At 40.6% G+C, this 18,769-nt stretch overlaps 1 protein-coding gene across 29 annotated transcripts in view; it reads left to right on the top strand.

Annotated features, from left to right (window-relative positions):
• The window catches only part of ANK3 (ankyrin 3), a 284,651-nt gene that overhangs the window by 243,084 nt on the left and 22,798 nt on the right, over window positions 1-18,769 (top strand). For 18 of the 29 annotated variants that reach the window (XM_030950841.1, XM_030950832.1, XM_030950843.1 and 15 more), the window contains 8 exons: window positions 435-560; window positions 1,387-1,509; window positions 2,016-2,042; window positions 3,765-3,846; window positions 7,128-14,876; window positions 15,448-15,522; window positions 16,354-16,485; window positions 17,503-17,646. In XM_030950841.1, the coding sequence (XP_030806701.1) occupies window positions 435-560; window positions 1,387-1,509; window positions 2,016-2,042; window positions 3,765-3,846; window positions 7,128-14,876; window positions 15,448-15,522; window positions 16,354-16,485; window positions 17,503-17,646 (8,458 nt within the window). The remainder of the gene's footprint in view (window positions 1-434; window positions 561-1,386; window positions 1,510-2,015; window positions 2,043-3,764; window positions 3,847-7,127; window positions 14,877-15,447; window positions 15,523-16,353; window positions 16,486-17,502; window positions 17,647-18,769) is intronic. The other 11 variants (XM_030950835.1, XM_030950845.1, XM_030950857.1 and 8 more) reach the window with 6 other exon arrangements.

Here is an 18,769-nt window from a genome sequence, read left to right on the forward strand (position 1 = left end):
AACAGGATGAGACTGGAGGAGCATGAGGACTTGTGGGTGCCCCAGTGCAGTGTGCAGTGGGGTTTGCCCTCACTGCTGTCAAGTAGCCCTGGCTGGGCTTTGCAGAGAGGGAATTCCTTCTCATTGGCCTACAGGCACACAAGCATGAGTAGGACTGGCTTGTGGTGAAGTCACAGTCACTAACTTATTATTTCTCAAAGAAAATTACACACTCTTACTTTAGAAAAGCCAGTCAGGTGGCTCGTGGTTTTCCAAGCTGCCTGTACTCATATTACCTTGCCATAGTGCGCAGTGATATTCTAATTTGTTGTTGAATGTAACCAAGTGGGGACTTGTGTTAAACTCAGGAACGATGTTGGGGGAAATCATGATGTTTATATGCATGACTCTACTATTAAAAGAGGTTTATTGAATTCTATTTCTTGCTTTGATAGGTTCTTGAAGGAAAACCTATTTATGTTGATTGCTATGGAAATCTGGCCCCTTTGACTAAAGGAGGACAGCAGCTTGTTTTTAATTTTTATGCTTTCAAAGAAAATAGACTGCCATTCTCTATCAAGGTAAAAGAAAAACAAATTAAATAAATGATCCTGTTGCTTTCCTCTCTTCTCACAGTCCCACTTCCCTTTTTCAGCCCTACAGGACTAACCTGCCCCTGGGATGTTAGTGTAGTTCTTTAAGATGTTAATAATATGGAGAGGGTGCTTTGCTTGAAGCCACAGCAGAACTGCTGGCACATCTGGGAACAGACTACCCATGATGTGGATTGACAGCCTTTTACTAAAACCATATCTCAAATTGGAGCCCTCACATATTTACCAGTAGGTCACAATTTCTGAGGGATTAAGCAAAGGAGATGCATTCAATAACATCCTGTACTTCAGAGCAGCCTTCAGAAGGTGTGTGCAGACTGTTCATCTCTAAAAGGCCAGGCATGCTGCTCACTTTCCTTAGCCTTGTCACGGCTGCCCTGCTGGAGAGGTTGTTAAGCATTTTGGTAAACACAAGAGCAAAACATGGCAGAATGAAATGAAGTGGGCAGACAGTGCCTGTCAGTAACATCCCAGTATGAAACTCTCATGTTGGACTCACTCAGCACCTTGTCTTGCATGGATTTGCCATCAGGGAGCTTCAGGCTGACCTACAACTCTTTCACAATAACACATTTTCTCCTTCAGCACCTCAGGCTGAGCTCCAGCTTGGTGCTATTAGTTTTTACACACTAGAAAGCTCCTTGTAGAAAGAAATTCTGAGAACTGTTCCAGAAACTTCCTCTAGGACTCTGAATTACTACATATTACTATTACTGCTATATTACTATTACTACATCTTACTAATGCATTCATTACTACATATTACAATGCTGAAGCAAAATTTCTTTTCCAGGTAAGAGACACCAGCCAGGAACCCTGTGGTCGATTATCATTTTTGAAAGAACCAAAGACTACAAAAGGACTGCCACAAACAGCTGTTTGCAACTTGAATATCACTCTGCCAGCACACAAAAAGGTATTTGTTTGGAAAAGTAAACATTTTTCTTAGGGTTGGGTTGGATTTCTTTTTGTTCCTTTAGTTTTTGTCTCTTTTTTTTTTTTTTTTTTTTTATTTCCTGCTAGTCATAAAGAAACCTTGTGAACTGTCAGTAATGAGAATGCTTTGGAATATGATAAAGGCTTTGAAAATGTATGTTTTATTGGTTTCTTGTATGTAGAACGCTTTTAAAGTCTCTTGTTACTGTGGTGTCAAGTTCCTATAATTTTTACAGTTCTGTTTACAGCTCATGCTTCAGCCTGCAAGTCATAGGTTTATGCTTTCAGTAATGTCATGTGTTTATTTGCATTGGATGTAAGATTTTTTTTTCCTTTTCTTTTGTGTTGACATTTTGGATTTGCTTTGCCTTATAAATCAGCTTGCATTTTGTGCTCCCAATTTGGTCCTTTTCATATCCTGATATTCTTTTCCCTGCTGTCCATTATAATATTCCTTGTCTCTGCAATGCATCTTGGGACCAAAAGGAAACAGAGTCAGATCAAGATGATGAGGTAATATACACACTGTCTTCTGTTTTTATTTCCTTCAGGTTTAGTGAAGAAAAGTAGTATGTTATAGAAAAAAACAAACAACTATTTTTAATGGTGGCATTGAAATAATATCTACAGAAAAATAACCACATCCTCAGCTTCTGATAGGCTGCTGTAAAACAGTAGAGCTGCACAAATATGGGAAACTCCATGATTATAAATTATGAAATTAAACCAAGCACTGAATAAAAGCAGTCTAAAATTTAACTAATTTTCTTTTGAAAAAGGATATATTTATGAGTATCAGAAGTAGTCAAATTTTGGCCAAATCAAGAGGAGTTTAGTGGATAATATTTTACCTCTTGGAGTAACACTGACACTGCTATGGTAACTTGTATTTTTGAGAAGGAAAAAGATACTACTGAGGCCACAATAGTGGCTTTTAATATCTTACCTCTGTAAATAAACTGTATTCTTTCAAAAAAAAGCAAACCAGCCAAGAGCAATTTCTAAATATTGTGTTCAAATCTATTTTCAAATAAACCTCAGATATTTGCAGCTTAAAACCTCACTGTTTCATTGAAACTGCAACATTAGATTGTCAGAAAAGTGAGTGGGTTTAACTCATTAGAGGTAGGTAGAGATGAGATCATCTTGTAAAAGAAACTACATAGGTGTTTCCAATTTACCTAGCAGCAATGTTTTTTTCTGTTCCTGGTGGCAAATAAATAGAAGTTGTCACCTGCTGCTTAGAGTAGCTAAAAAAAAACCCCAAACAATGCAACCCAAAGCATTCCTTACATGTTAAAAAATAATAATAGCAAAAACATCACTTTACTTCCGTAGAATTTGTGCCCAATGAGCGATTATATAGCTATAATAATAATTCTCTTTCTAAACAAACTGTATTTTTAGCCATATATTCAAGTGAGTTTATCTCTGAAGGACTATTAATATTAAAGACACCACACTAGCAGCTATCCCACTGAACTCAGCAATTTATGAGGCAACTTATTAGTTAACAAGAGTAGTCTGCTTTCTAATCCACATCTTTGCATTTTGTGCATATTAAAAAATCCCCTCCCATGCCTTTTTTTGTCCTTACTGTATTCACTTTAAAGCCAGTTGTACATCGTGGTGTGTGTGCTTTCGGGACAAGCTAATCTGGGGGGAATACTCAGTCGGTCACTCACTCTTATGAATGTTTTGTCTGTACCTGTAGTCTTTTGTGTTGACCTCCTGTTTCTAGCCAAAGGTGGTTTATTTTACAGAGAATGAGCAAAATCACACCATTTCTAGTAGTGTGAAGCAGTTTATTAAGTGATAATGCAATAAGACAGTACGGAGATGCTTTAAGGCAGAGCTGCTTCTGCTGTCTCAGCTCTTCCACCTCACGAGCAGAGGAATGAACCTGAGGGCTCACTGTAGGGTTGCAGTCCCTCCCTGCTTGCTCCAGAAGGGTGGTCACTCACAGCAGGTTTCTGTGCAGCCACGCTCCCTGCTCGGCAGTGCCTGGCACTCATCTCACGGCACCCAGGAACAGAGGCTGCCTCTGCCCCCTCCCTGCCTGCTCGCCCAAATTCGGCTTCAGCATGCCGTCCTGAAGCTGAATGGAAGCACCCATTCTCCCCTCTGGGGTTGTGTGCCGCGAAAAGCGGCCCATCCTGCTGAGGTTTGAGGACTGGTCTGCTCAGACAGGGGCAGTGATTGCCCAGCCCTAAATCCTGCTGTGTTTTGTTGCAGACGGAGAAGGCTGACCGGCGCCAGAACTTCGTCTCCCTTGCTTTACGTAAGCGCTACAGCTATCTGACTGAGCCTGGAATGAGTGAGTTGCTCTTACCAAAGTACTAAACCATGTAGATGTGATTGTTCATAAGAAGAGACATTTTTTCTATAAACGTTGTATTTGGTGTCATTCTGGGGAAAAAAATTTAAAAAAAAAAGGAGAAAAGGAAAAAAAAATCTGTCTAAAACAAAACTCTTGGATGGTCTGTGAATTCTTGTGTTGTGAGAGCTTGAAGAATCCTGACTGGCAAATTATGTGTGTTAGTTAAGTAAAAATATAATAGTTTTTAAAAATGCAATGTAGCTCCAGAGTAGGAGGATTGCAAATTGCTTTCAAAAAGAGTCTCTTCATCTCCCCTTTGAAGCATTAGAGAAAGATGCTGTAGAACGGGATGTTACACAAAAATTCAGAAAGCCACTCAGATAAGCGCTTAAATGTTTAGATGTTTAGCCAAAATAGAGTCTCTCATATTTTATATTTTCCCTCTTCTTTCTCCTCCCCTTCCCTTTTTCCTCTGTTCACTGCAGATGCTTTTTATTCCCTGGCACCACACATTGCTTCTTCCTAAACATGTTCCCCTTGACCAGACCTGTGGCATTCTTTTCCTCCCCAGTTGAATACAATAATGTATTTGGCTTAGCTTTTCTTCCTCACTTCTCCTCTCTAAGGTCAACTGCTTTTGTTCCTCATTTTCAGGCTTTTTCTTGCCTTTTTTCCCCCCCTTTTGACTTCTCAGTTGCTACCCTGCAACAGACCCTTTGATATAATTCCATAAAATCCATAGACAAACTTCATCGGGTCTTGGGAGTTCCCACTGGATGGCTGCTGCTTAATTATCCTATAAGATCTGTGGCTTCTTTGGGTCAGATGTGCTCCAGAATATGTTACACTTCTCAGGCCGGGAAGAAGACTCCAAGCATATAGCATCTGAAGAAGCTATCAGATCTGCTGAGACATCTTGATGGACTGTTAAGGTATTGTCACAGGCTTGATGGGAACTGAGAGAGAGGGAAAATGAAATTGCTGGGAAGAAGCTTGATGACTGTGTATATCACTCACAATAAATTTTTTCCCCCTCACTGGGAGGGAAAAAAGTCTTATTTATCCACCAAAGGTCCATTAAGTCTCATTTGAAAAAATTGGCAGATTTTTTTAGCTCTTCAACTGCAAAAAGGAGCACAGAAGCAGCATCTTAAATGTCTCTGAATCTGTGATTTGACAGACAAAAAGGAGTGAGGAGGGCAGCCTGTGGGTTTGCTTGCCTCACTAGTCAGTTGAGACAGACCAGCTCGTGACGGTGCAGTGGGGTTCCAGTGAAGACATGTCCTAACACTAACTGCTGAACAAGTTATTAGTTCTTCTCAGAATCATTTTGGGGTTTGTTTCTTGAACTCAAGACTCTGTGAACTTCTGGTGAATGTTAGCAGCTACTGCTAATTAAATCTTCATAATAATTAATAGTATTAATAAGATCTTCATAATAGTTGATTTAGTGAAGTACATTTCGGGGTTTTTGTGCGGGTGGGGAGAGAGAGGTGTATTTCCACTTTAAAATATTGTAGTAAGGAAAATAGACATTTTTTGATTTAGTCTGTGCCAGTCATGCCTAGTACTCAAGCTCTCTTCAACATAAATGTTTTTATGAAGTATCACCAGCCATCCACACTGACTTCTGGGCTTTGATTGGCTTCTGTAGGACCAGCACATTTCTCCTTGCAGGATATGGACCTGTGGTGCACTGAATATTCATTATTCTATAGGAGTGTGTGTGCTGCAACAGTTCAGTGTTAGCCTTGTTGAGCTTCTTCCACTGTGAGTTACTGTCTGTCTATAAGACAGATAAGCAGGTTTGACAAATTATTAGTGTAACTTCAGAGAAAGGTATGTTGAATAAGTTCTTTGGATATTTTAGCTCCATTTCTAATTCCAACTTTAAAAGAAAAAAAATCCTTACAGTTGCTTTCAGTGTCAACTCTCTGAATGTTATTGCTATATCAGAGGATATGTTTGTGTAATGGGATTCTCAGAAACACTTTCTGACATGAGTGCCTCCTGTGATGCAAAATGTGGTTGATGATAATTCTGTTCAAAATGCCTATGAATGAGCTGAGAGTTCTGGGGAATGATAACATTTAACAGGTTTGTCCTTGCTAGGAATTTATTTCATAATCTATTTTTCTTTGACTGCTTTTCTAATGTTACCTTTTGAGAACTGTAAAGTTGAACAGGTCTGTCTTTGAGCTGATACAAGAAATCTCCTCAAAAGGTACCAAGACACTACATCTTGTAGAAAAAGTGTACTCTTCTTTTAATGACCTCTTGTGAAATTATTTTGTAAGGTTTACGTATTTGTGCTTAATACACCATACGAAATGGATTAATCTGTGTGCTCGTTCTGACATGACATTTGTGCATGAATAAAAACTGATTCAGTTGCTTTGCCTGCTCACGACTATCATACATCATACTTGCCATATTTCATTTACGACATATGCTTCTTAAAATCATTTCATGAAAAGTTTTACTTTAATTTTTACCAGACAAAAGGAATATTGCATGAGAAACAAATGCATATGTTCCTTTCTTTCTTTTTTCTTTTTTTTTTTTTTAATATTGACTCAGAAAAGCTCTTGCTCTTATTGGCTTTGTGAGTGTGAAGCATATCCGAATTGTGCATGGAAGATATAGATTTGAATTTATTCCAGTTGCTTCACAGTTTGCACATCAATTGCCTGTCACTTAAAGGAATTTTGGTTTCTGCATGAAATAGTTCTGAAGCGGTTAAAAAAAATATTTTAGCTACATAATGTCATTTTACGCAAGTTTATATTTTTGTATAGGATCAAATCTGAACAGAACAACAATAGAAATTATTAAATGGATAATTCTAATAGTTGCACAAAGCAGAGACATACCTAAACAGGCAAAATAAAGCTGATATGAGTATTTCAGAAGTAGCACATCAGAAAGTCAATAGGAAGTAAGAGAAGAAATTTTGATGTGGCTTTATTTTTACCTTATGGATTCCTTTTGTGTGTTTTCTGTTCTCCATTGTTTGCAGATTTGGTTGCTATGTGCTTTCTGTCTTCCATTTCATGTTGCTTTTTGGTTTGGACCAGTTATCAGTATATGGCTCGTTCCTAATATTTTTCTTTCCTTTTTTAAATCTTCTTTTGCCTCTTTCATCCCAACTCATGCAAACAATTGTACTTGCTTTTTGTAATATTACAACGTTTACTGACCAATTTTCTTCTCTGGTCTCTCTGTTTTTCAACCATTTTTGTTGATTTTTATGTTTGATTTTAATTTAACAATTTAAGAAACAGTTGAACGGAGTGCAGGAGCAACAAGATCCCTACCTGCTACTTACTCATACAAGCCATTCTTTTCAACACGGCCATATCAGTCATGGACAACAGCTCCAATTACAGTGCCTGGGCAAACCAAATCAGGCTTCACTTCCTTATCAAGCTCTTCCTCTAACACTCCTACAGCTTCCCCATTAAAATCAATATGGTCTGTTTCTTCTACTTCTCCAATCAAATCCACATTAGGAGCTTCTACCACGTCTTCAGTTAAATCTGTTAGTGATGTAGCATCTCCGATTAGATCGTTTCGGACAATCTCTTCACCAATAAAAACTGTGGTCTCGCAGCCTCCCTACAACATGCAGGTCACTTCAGGCTCTTTCATCAGAGCTCCCGCAGTCACAGAAGCTGCCAGTCTCAAAGGGCTGGCCTCCACTACCACATTCCCCTCTCGGACATCTCCAGTGACTACAGCAGGATCTCTCTTGGAGAGATCATCCATAACCATGACGCCTCCAGCATCCCCCAAATCCAACATTAACATGTACTCTTCGAGCTTGCCACTTAAATCGGTCATCACATCAGCATCCTCACTTTTATCGTCCCCTCTAAAGTCAGTGGTGTCACCTGCTAAGTCAGCAGTTGATGCTGTTTCATCCACTAAAGTCATGATGGCCTCGTCTCTCTCGTCGCCAGCAAAACATGTAGCTGGGCACACAGATGTACCATTGCTCAATGGGTCTGTGTCACCTCTGAAATACCCATCTTCTGCCAACTTAATAAATGGATCCAAAGCTGCAGGTGTTTTTCAAGACAAGATCTCTGCAGCTGCGCATTCTGCAACTTGTGCTGCTAACGCAGTTGCTGACACGGCTGAGAGAGTGTTTTCAACAGCTACAACAATGTCATTTTCTCCACTCAGGTCATTTGTGTCTTCAGCACCATCAGCTTTCCAGTCAATGAGAACTCCTCCTGCAGGTGCTTTGTACACAGCCCTTGGGTCAATATCTGCAACTACCTCATCAGTAACTTCATCAACAATAACAGTGCCGGTATATTCTGTAGTCAATGTTTTGTCCGAACCAGCATTAAAGAAGCTCCCAGAGTCGTCTTCACTTACAAAATCAGCTGCTGCGTTACTGTCACCTATTAAAACATTGACTACAGAGGCGCGCACACAGCCTACCTTTACTCGAACTTCATCTCCAATAAAATCATCCTTGTTTTTAGCACCTTCTGCTCTCAAACTGTCCACACCATCTTCCTTATCCTCCAGTCAGGAGATACTGAAAGATGTTGCTGAAATGAAAGAGGATCTGATAAGAATGACTGCGATATTGCAGACAGATGTCGCAGAGGACAAGCCGTTCCAACCTGACATACCAAAAGAGGGTAGAATTGATGATGAAGAGCCCTTTAAAATTGTTGAGAAAGTAAAAGAGGACTTAGTAAAAGTTAGTGAGATTCTGAAAAAGGATGTATGTTTAGAAAGTAAAGGGTCGGCTAAAGTACCCAAAAGTGATCAAGGACACCTGTCTGAGGATGACTGGGTAGAGTTCAGTACAGAGGAGATTGATGAAGCGAGACAGCAAGCTTTGACAAGCCCTCCTATATCTGTTCCAGAGAAGGTCCAAATTAAAACTAAAACCATGTCGGAAAAGGATTATAGCTTGTCAAAAGTTATTGATTACTTAGCGAATGATATCGGTAGCAGTTCATTAACAAACATAAAGTACAAGTTTGAAGAGGGGAAAAAAGAAGGTGAAGAGAGACAAAAGCGCATTTTAAAACCAGCTATCGCTTTGCAGGAACATAAACTTAAAATGCCTCCAGCCTCCATGAGGCCTTCAACGTCGGAAAAGGAGTTATGTAAAATTGCAGACTCCTTTTTTGGAACAGACACTATTTTAGAGTCTCCAGATGACTTTTCTCAACATGATCAAGATAAAAGTCCCTTGTCTGACAGTGGCTTTGAAACGAGGAGTGAAAAGACACCTTCTGCCCCACAAAGTGCTGAAAGCACAGGGCCAAAACCACTTTTCCATGATGTGCCCATCCCCCCCGTCATTACAGAAACAAGAACTGAAGTAGTTCATGTCATCCGCAGCTATGAACCATCTTCGGAAGATATTCCAGAGCAGAAGGCTGAGGAGCTACCAGCCTCAAAACCTTCCCCTGCATTTATGGAGCTGGAGCAAAAACCTTCTGGGTCCATTAAAGAGAAGGTTAAAGCTTTTCAAATGAAAGCCAGTGGCAGTGAAGAGGACGACCATAAGTGCGTCCTTAGTAAAGGTGTCCGAGTGAAAGAAGAAACTCATATCACTACAACAACTAGGATGGTTTATCATAAACCTCCGTGCACAGAAAGCACCTCTGAAAGAATTGAGGAAACAATGTCTGTTCATGACATAATGAAAGCCTTTCAGTCTGGACGTGACCCTTCCAAAGAACTGGCAGGTCTGTTTGAACATAAATCGTCAGTAACGTCTGATGTTAGCAAGTCTGCTGAAACTTCACCACAACATGCAGAGAAGGACAGCAAAATGAAACCCAAACTGGAGCGAATAATAGAGGTCCATATTGAACAAGGTAATCAGGCTGAACCTACTGAAGTCATTATTAGAGAAACAAAAAAGCATCCAGAAAAAGAAATGTATGTGTATCAGAAAGACTTACCTCGGGGAGATATTAACTTAAAAGAGTTGGAAAAACATGATGCTTTTCCTTGTTCAGACGAACAAGGTCAGCAAGAAGAAGAGGAGCTCACGGCCGAAGAGTCACTTCCTTCTTATCTGGAATCCTCTAGAGTTAACACTCCCGTGTCCCAGGAAGAAGACAGTCGCCCTAGTTCTGCTCAACTCATGTCTGATGACTCTTACAAAACACTGAAGCTTTTGAGTCAGCACTCAGTAGAATACCATGATGATGAGTTGTCAGAACTAAGAGGGGAGTCTTACAGGTTTGCTGAGAAAATGCTTCTTTCAGAAAAGCTAGATGTGTCTCATTCTGATACTGAGGAGTCAGTTACTGACCATGCTCTACCCCTTAGTGCAGAGTTACAGGGGACTGATAAACGATGCAGAGAAAAAGTAGCTACTGCCCCCAAAAAAGAGATTCTCTCCAAAATCTATAAAGATGTATCTGAAAATGGTGTAGGTAAAGTGTCTAAGGAGGATCATTATGATAAAGTGACAGTGTTACACTACACTGGAGATGTTAGTAGTCACAAACATGCGATGTGGATGCGCTTTACTGAGGACAGATTAGACAGAGGTAGAGAAAAGTTGATATATGAAGACAGGGTGGACAGGACTGTTAAAGAGGCAGAAGAGAAACTGACTGAAGTATCCCAGTTTTTTCGGGATAAAACAGAGAAGTTGAATGATGAGCTACAGTCTCCAGAGAAAAAGCAGCATAAAAAAAATGGCAAGGAAATACATTCTAGCCAGAGCTCTGCCAGCAGCAGCCCCGAGAAAGTTCTGCTCTCTGAATTGCCATCATCTGGGGATGAGTGGAGTAAGGTGAAGCAGTATGCACATGATGGGAAGTGCTTTCCCAAGGTGGATGAAAGGAAAGCATCCAGTTTGCCCAGCAGTCCTGAAAAAAGGATATATGTGCAAACTGCAGAGGACTCTAAACGAACTATGGAACACAAAGGAAGTGCTCAGCAGACTGGAGTGCCTGAGACTGGATTTCAGCTGAAGCAATCAAAGCTCAGTTCCATTAGGCTTAAATTTGAGCAAGGTATAAGTCCCAGAAGTAAGGACGTAACTCAAGAAGAAAAAAAGCTGGATGGTCAGTCCAAAATTCCAATTAAAAAATTGCAAGAAAGTAAGTTACCAGTGTATCAGTCCTATTCAAGAGAGAAACACGCAAAGCAAATAGAGGTCATTGATGGGAGCACAGCTTTACAGAAAGAGGTGAAAATACAGGACGACCTTGTTCCAGGTAAAGGGAAAGCTGTGGAAGACTCTCATGCTTCAGACACACAAAGAACTGAGATGAGGAAAGGCGTGCCAGAATGCATTTCAGAACCACGGGCAAAAGACCTGGCGTATGGCTCAGACTCAACAACGAAAGGACACTGGGACAAAAAAATCTATAGGACGTGGGAAAGTCCTGGAACTTCTAATCATAAAACACAGAAGGAAAAGCTTTCACATGTGCTGGTTCCAGATACAGTAAAAGAAAACCATGTTGATCATGCTGAATCTAAAACTGACCAAAAAAGTGAATTTATCACTGTGACAGAGCACAAAGTGGCCTCAAATGGAATCCATTCAGAAGAAGTGAAGGAACTGACTGTAAAATCCCCCTCAAAAAGGGTTTTATACAGAGAATTTGTTGTCAGGGAGGGGGAACGTAATGGTGAAGTGGCTGATAAAATATCTAAAAGGAAAGAAGAAATTGCTGTGTCCCATATCCCAGTCAGAATTGTTGAGGAGAAGAGAGCCATGCTTGATGGTGTCTATGAACTTTCAGCTAAAGTATCCCAATCAGCTGTGATTCAGGAGAAAGTTGAAAGGCAGATTGATTATGTGGAAGATGAAAAAATAAAGCATTCAGAAATCAGAGAAGTTACCAAGCAGCAGAGCTCAATAGGTCTAAGTCCTCCTGCTGAGGAAACAGAGCTATCCCCTAGCAAATCACCAGATTCTTTAGAATGTAGCCCAGGAAAGGAATTTCCTTCGAGTGACATAGCTGACCCCGGTGCCAGTGATTACTTGAATAAAGTTGCACCACTAGTGAGCACTGAGGGAGTAAAAGAAATTAAGACCTTACCTGTTTATGTCAGTTTTGTTCAAGTAGGAAAGCAATATGAGAAAGAGGTGCAACAAGGTAGTATTAAAAAAATTGTCAGTCAGGAAAGTAAGACGGTACAAGAGACGAGGGGGACATTTTACACAGCTAGGCAGCAAAAACAGCCTCCTTCTCCACAAGGTAGTCCAGAGGATGACACGCTAGAACAAGTGTCCTTTATAGACAGCTCTGGTAAAAGCCCTTTAACACCAGAAACACCAAGTTCAGAGGAAGTGAGTTACGAGTTTACATCTAAAACACCTGACTCACTGATAGCTTATATCCCAGGCAAGCCCAGCCCTATACCTGAGGTGTCTGAGGAGTCAGAGGAGGAAGCAGAGGCTAAGTCAACATCTGTGAAACAGGCAGAGGTTGAGGAACCACAGATCGACAAAACATTACCTAATCTTATAAATAAGGACTCTAACAAAAGACCCAAAGGTAACAGAGTTGCCTATATTGAATTCCCTCCTCCTCCACCACTGGATGCAGATCAAGGTGAATCAGAAAAGAAGCCTCATTATTCCACTGAGAGTGAGATGGAGATGACTGAAGTGAACTTGCAAGATGAACACGACAAGTGCCAACTGGCTGAACCTGTCATCAGAGTGCAGCCACCTTCTCCTGTGCCACCGGGAGCAGATGTCAGTGACTCCAGTGATGATGAATCCCTCTATCAACCTGTTCCACTTAAAAAGTATACGTTCAAACTGAAAGAGCTGGAAGATGACCAGAAAGAGATCTCAAAACCCAAAGCCCCTGAAAAGATTGAGAAACAGAAAGAGTTAGGACATCCCACTTCTGGGAAACCCAATGAGTTTGACAATGGGGTTGATTCACCCCAGAATGATGTAGTGCAAAATGGGAGTAACAATGACCAGTCTGTCACAGAGTGTTCCATAGCAACCACTGCAGAATTCTCCCATGATACCGATGCGACAGAGATTGACTCTCTGGACGGTTATGATTTGCAAGATGAAGATGATGGTTTAACTGAGAGTGATTCTAAACTTGCAGGTCCGGCAGTTGAAACCAAAAAGGACGTATGGACTACAGAAGGCATTCTAAAGCAGACTGATCGCTGTTTTAGCCAGAGTAAGCTTGAAGTCATTGAGGAGGAAGGCAAGGTAGGCCCTGAAGAAGACAAGACATCTTCCAAAGGTCCATCTTCTGACAAAGCTGGAGATAAGAGCGATAAGAAGTCAGGGGCACAGTTTTTCTCTTTGGAAGGCAGACACCCTGACAGGACTGTATTTCCTGACTCGTATTTCAGTTACAAAGTAGACGAAGAATTCGCAACACCTTTCAAAACTGTGGCCACCAAGAGTCTAGATTTTGACCCGTGGTCGAATAACCGAGGTGACGATGAAGTGTTTGAGACTAAATCAAGGGAGGATGAGGCTAAGCCATTTGGTCTGGCAGTGGAAGACAGATCTCAAGCAACGACACCTGACACAACACCAGCCAGAACTCCAACAGATGAGAGTACGCCAACTAGCGAGCCCAACCCCTTCCCATTTCATGAGGGGAAGATGTTTGAGATGACTCGCAGTGGTGCAATTGACATGAGCAAGAGGGATTTTGTTGAAGAAAGACTCCAATTTTTTCAGATTGGTGAGCATACTTCTGAAGGGAAGTCAGGGGACAAGGGGGAAGGGGATAAAAGTACAGTCACTGCCATCACACAGCCACAGGCAGGGGACAGCACTGTAGAAACAAACCTAGAGAGACCAGTAGAAACAACAGCAGTTGAAAATAAGCCCGGCATCCAGGCCAGTGGAGATTGCATGGAACAAACACTTGGTAGTAACTCACTGGAGAAATCATCGGCAGCAGTAAACGCTTCCAAAGTTGATCCCAAATTGCGCACACCAATTAAAATGGGAATTTCTGCTTCCACCATGACTCTGAAGAAAGATGGCCCTGGAGAAGTGACAGATAAGATAGAAGCTGTGATGCCAAGTGGTGAGGGATTAGAAAATGAAACTGTAGCAGTGATTGCGAGTTCAGCTTCTAGCCAGACAAGCTGTAGGCAAACAGAAAACACTGATTTTCCAAAAGATAATTTTAATAACAACAACAATTTGGATTCATCTGCTGTCCCTACAGATGATATTACCTCTAATGTAGTGCTAAAAGAACATTTGGAACTGAAATGTTCCCTCCAGAAAGCTAATCAAGCGAAAAGCACTTCAGGAAAAGGTACAGGGACAACACAAGGACACAGAGTAAGAGATAAGCAAAAGCCACACGGAGAGCAGCAAAAGTCAACAGAGTTGGTAGGAGCTAGAGGAAAATCAAAGCTTCCTGTAAAGGCCAGCTCAGTAAAACAAGTCTTTTCCCAAAATAATCTCCAAAGCAATACAGGGAGTAAAGCGAAAGAGGCTAGTAAGCCTGACAAAGCAAAACAAAATAATTCTTCTCCCTGTCTAGAAGCAAGGTCTAGGATTCCTGTAAAAAACACACATAGGAGTAATCTAGCTAGAAGAACTCCAGCCCTGCCAAAACAAGAGCAGGTAGAGAAAGAAAAACCAAAACAACTTCCTTCTAAATTACCAGTAAAGGTAAGATCTACCTCCGTCACCATGACAACAGTTAAAGTAAAGAAAAATCAGCTTAGGGAGGTATGTAAACATTCTATTGAATATTTTAAGGGAATTAGTGGTGAGACATTAAAGCTTGTGGATCGTCTTTCTGATGAAGAGAAAAAGATGCAGTCAGAGGTCTCTGATGATGAAGAAGACAGTACATCAAGGAACACATCCTTATCAGAAGCTACTCAAGTTTACCTGCCTTCCATTACACCGAAGTCTGCTAGAGACATGAGAACAGAGGCAGCATCTATAAAATCAAAGATTGAAAAGGCCGACAGTGAGAGGAGGAGGAGTAAGAGGACTGGTGAGAATGAAGGCAGTCAGGTTTCTGGAGCTCTCATGGCTCACCTCGTGGAGATCAAGCCTAGTTTGTAAAACTTTCAACTTGTTGATCCTAGTGCATGAACTGTTGTGATTGCCTGTGGAGTGACTTAACTGTAGTTTTCATTCTGTCATTGTCATCTGTATGTGCTGTCTTATTCTCTTTTTTCTTCCTTCAAACAAATTCTGTACTGTAGAAAGCTAGTGAAGCATGCCAAAGACATTCATGTAACTCAGAAATTGATGTAACTCAGAAATTGAAAGATGTCTTTTGTGACAGTATATTTGTTCTGTCAAGGTAGAGAAAATAGACAATCTGGCCTTGGTGGTTTTCACCAGTAATTGAAAACTTGTCTACAGTCTAACAGATAGATTGTCAGCATGTTTGGTTTCATTACACGACATCATGTAGTTTTACATTTTGGCTTTACACAGGTGAAAATCTAAAAGCTGTGAAAAAACTTTGTTTTGTAGCTTATTAGGTCACACAACCATTCTAATAAACAATATCAGCACTGTCAACTTAGTCAATTAAAGCTATTATTTATAATAAACTATTATCCGGTATTGTGGTTTTCTGTGCAAAACCTTTTTAATTGAGAAATTGTAAATCACAGGTCCACAGAGTCCATGTGAACGGACAGATATAAGGATGGCAATTGTAGCTGATCACCTAGGACTTAGCTGGACAGGTAAGCTTTTCTGCTTTAATATTGAAATCAGTCTTTGCTATTGCTTTTTTAGATTTTCTTTTACCAAAAGATGCAGCAAGACTGCATGAGGCTCTCTCAAGTTCACAGCTTCCCAAAACATGCAATGTATTGCTGGGCAAAGATGCCTAATAGGAAAATATTCCTTGATCTTTCAGTAAATCAAAGAGAAAATAACTAAATGCCGTTCCTCTCAGGATGTTCTCCCAAGGTGCTGAGAGGCTCTACCTGCCTGGGCTCAGGGCTGCTCCTGGGATGTTTCCTGTCCCTGGATTGCAGTTTTCCCCAAGCCCTGGTTGCAAGGAGCCCAGCAACCAGGCAGGTCATTGCTGGAGGCTCTGCCCACCTGTGGCCCCCTGTGCTGGTGGGCAGAGCTGCCCTTCCTGGGCTCACAGCTGCAGCAGCCAGCTCTGCCAGGGCTCAGGTGACGACAGCACCAGTGCTGAGCTGCACAGGGTGCTCCCAGGGGAATAACAATCAGAGGAAATTAACAGAGTTTATAAATTAGCAGTGATGAGGCAATCTCCAGGGGGGGCTTTTTCATCATGTTTAAGTGGCTTACTGAGTAGAAGTGTGATAATCGCTTCCAGAGATGATTGAAATTCAAAATGATGTCTTAGGAAATTAAAGTATGGGGATATAATGCCATGTTCATTGTTATCTGTAAGGTTTGTGTCAGGGAGTTTTGTTGATGTCTCTGTGACCTATGAAAGTTAGTATTTTTAAGCTTGACAAGATAATTGAGGGATTTGTGCTTTCTTTGGTGTTTTTTGGTTTGTTTTCTTTTCTCACTTGTTTTTTTTGTCTTTATAGAACTGGCAAGAGAACTGAATTTTTCTGTGGATGAAATAAATCAAATCCGAGTAGAAAACCCAAATTCTCTTATTGCTCAAAGCTTCATGTTATTAAAAAAATGGGTTACCAGAGATGGGAAAAATGCTACAAGTAAGTTCAAGTAGTTACTTTTGTTGTTTATAAGTTATAGCCCATTTCATCTGTTGCCAAGTTGTAGAAAATACTATGAATGTCCTTCACAAACAATCAATGAAAAAAGAAGTTTCAGGTACATTTTTACCAGGAGTTAGAAATATGTCATATTTATTCACTATATATGCAGAAGGAAATGACCTGTTCTCCATATCCATAATTGATAGAACAGGTAATGGGCTTGAACTCCAGTAAAAAAAATAATAGGCAAAACTTTCCAGTAACAAGCAATGTGGAACATGGAAATGACTGCCTGGAAAATTTAGGTAGTTTCACTAATTTGCAGGTCATAGGAAAAGACTAAACTTCTTCCTATGAGGAGTGATGGAGATGCTGATTCTGTGCTGATGATTATGAGTTTATCATCTGTACATTTCACTTGAATTGCTCAAACTGAAAAGAGGGGTTGATTTTTGTGAGGTGTGAATTGTGTTCATTACCCTTCTCTGAGCCACAAACTCCTACACACCATTTGAGTCTCCTTTGATCTCTTTCGCTGTAGAAGTGATTTCCAGTATTACTGTGTTCTCACAACAGGATTTTTGTAAATGAGATTTCATGATGTACTGCATGAATAGCCTTATATACATTATTACCTACATGACTGCATATTCTGCCTCAAAACAGAATGGTTAACAGGATTTTTACTCTCCCTTTACACTCCAGTAAAAGGATATTTTGTATCAGTAGTAAGTAAATATGTTCTTTAAGAGCTATCTGACCTTAATCTTTGTGCCTTTTGTGTTGTAATATAATTATACTTGGAGAAAGTGTAGACTCTTAATAGATGTGTATCTTGAAGAAGTAGGCAGCTGAATGACTGCTCAGACAAATGCTGGGGTTTGCTAGAACCAAAGGCATTTGGACATGACAGCAATTTGTAAGTAATGCAGTGTGAATGTAATTGAGAAAAATGATCACACAGTTCTGCAATGCTGAACCTTTTTCTGATGTGTTTTACTTTTTTTTTTTCAGCTGATGCCTTAACTTCTGTATTGACAAAAATTAATCGAATAGATATCGTGACCCTGTTGGAAGGACCAATATTTGATTATGGAAATATTTCAGGCACCAGAAGTTTTGCAGATGAAAATAACGTATTTCATGATCCCATTGATGGTAATTGAATTCTGTAGTCATATTTAATTCCGTGACATGTCCAATAATCCAATAATGTTGTATAAACTAGACTTTAAAGAAAGATTGTTTTACAGAAAGAACAATTTAAAATGTGTAAAGGGGTTTTCCTCTCCATAAGCATGATGTAATAGAATCATAGAATATTCTCAGCTGGAAGGGACCTATGAAGACCATCGAGTCCAGCTCCTGGCCCTGCACAGGACAGCCCCAGGAATCACACCATGTGCCTGAGAGCATTGTCCAAACACATCTTGAACTCTGGCAGGCTTGGTGCTGTGACCACTCCTCTGTTCCAGTACCTGGCCACCCTCTGGGTGAAAATCCTCTTCCCAATATCCAGCCTAAACCTCCCCTGGCAGAGCTTCCTGCTGGCTCATGTTCAAATTCCCACTGACCAGGGCCCCAGGTCCCTTTCCACAGGGCTGCTCTCCAGCCTCTCATTCCAGCCTGTACACACAGCCAGGGTTGGCCCATGCCAGGTGCAGAACCCAGCACTTGTCTTTGTTAATTTTGTATGGCTGGTGACTGCCCAGCCCTCCCTGCCTTGGAGGTGTCCACAGCTGCTCCCAATTTCAAATCATCAGCGAACTTCCTTAGTACACCTTCAAGTTCTGCATCCAGGTCATTTTGGGGATATGCAGCTTGCACATTATTATCTCAAACACTAAGTGCAGAGTCCCACAAATGTGTGCCTGAGTGAACACTGGTTCCCACCAGCCTCAGGGTCACTTGACAAGACCGAGCTTTTCTCCTGCAGCACTTGTCCTTTGAGGCTTGCCCATGTCTATTTTTTATGTACTTGATATTTAATGCTTGAGAATTTACCTGGAAATATGTGTATTCTTTGGCTTCTTGTCTAGATATGTAGTAGTAAAATTCTTAAAGGAAAAAAAAGGAAGAAGAAGGAGGGAAAAGTGCATAGTATTTGCATGGAACAAATTAATGTGCAATTTACTACCAAGCCTCTTTGAGACCTGTGAACATCGATTGCTCTATGATTTTCACTTGGACCATTTCTCCAATAGCAGTAGAAAAATAAGAAAATGTTTTTTTAGTGCATAAGTGAATATATTTTTCAGCCTGCTAATGGGTAAAGTTGTGT

The sequence above is a fragment of the Camarhynchus parvulus genome, chromosome 6 (genome assembly GCF_901933205.1).
Source record: "Camarhynchus parvulus chromosome 6, STF_HiC, whole genome shotgun sequence".
Classification (NCBI taxonomy): Eukaryota; Metazoa; Chordata; class Aves; order Passeriformes; family Thraupidae; genus Camarhynchus; species Camarhynchus parvulus.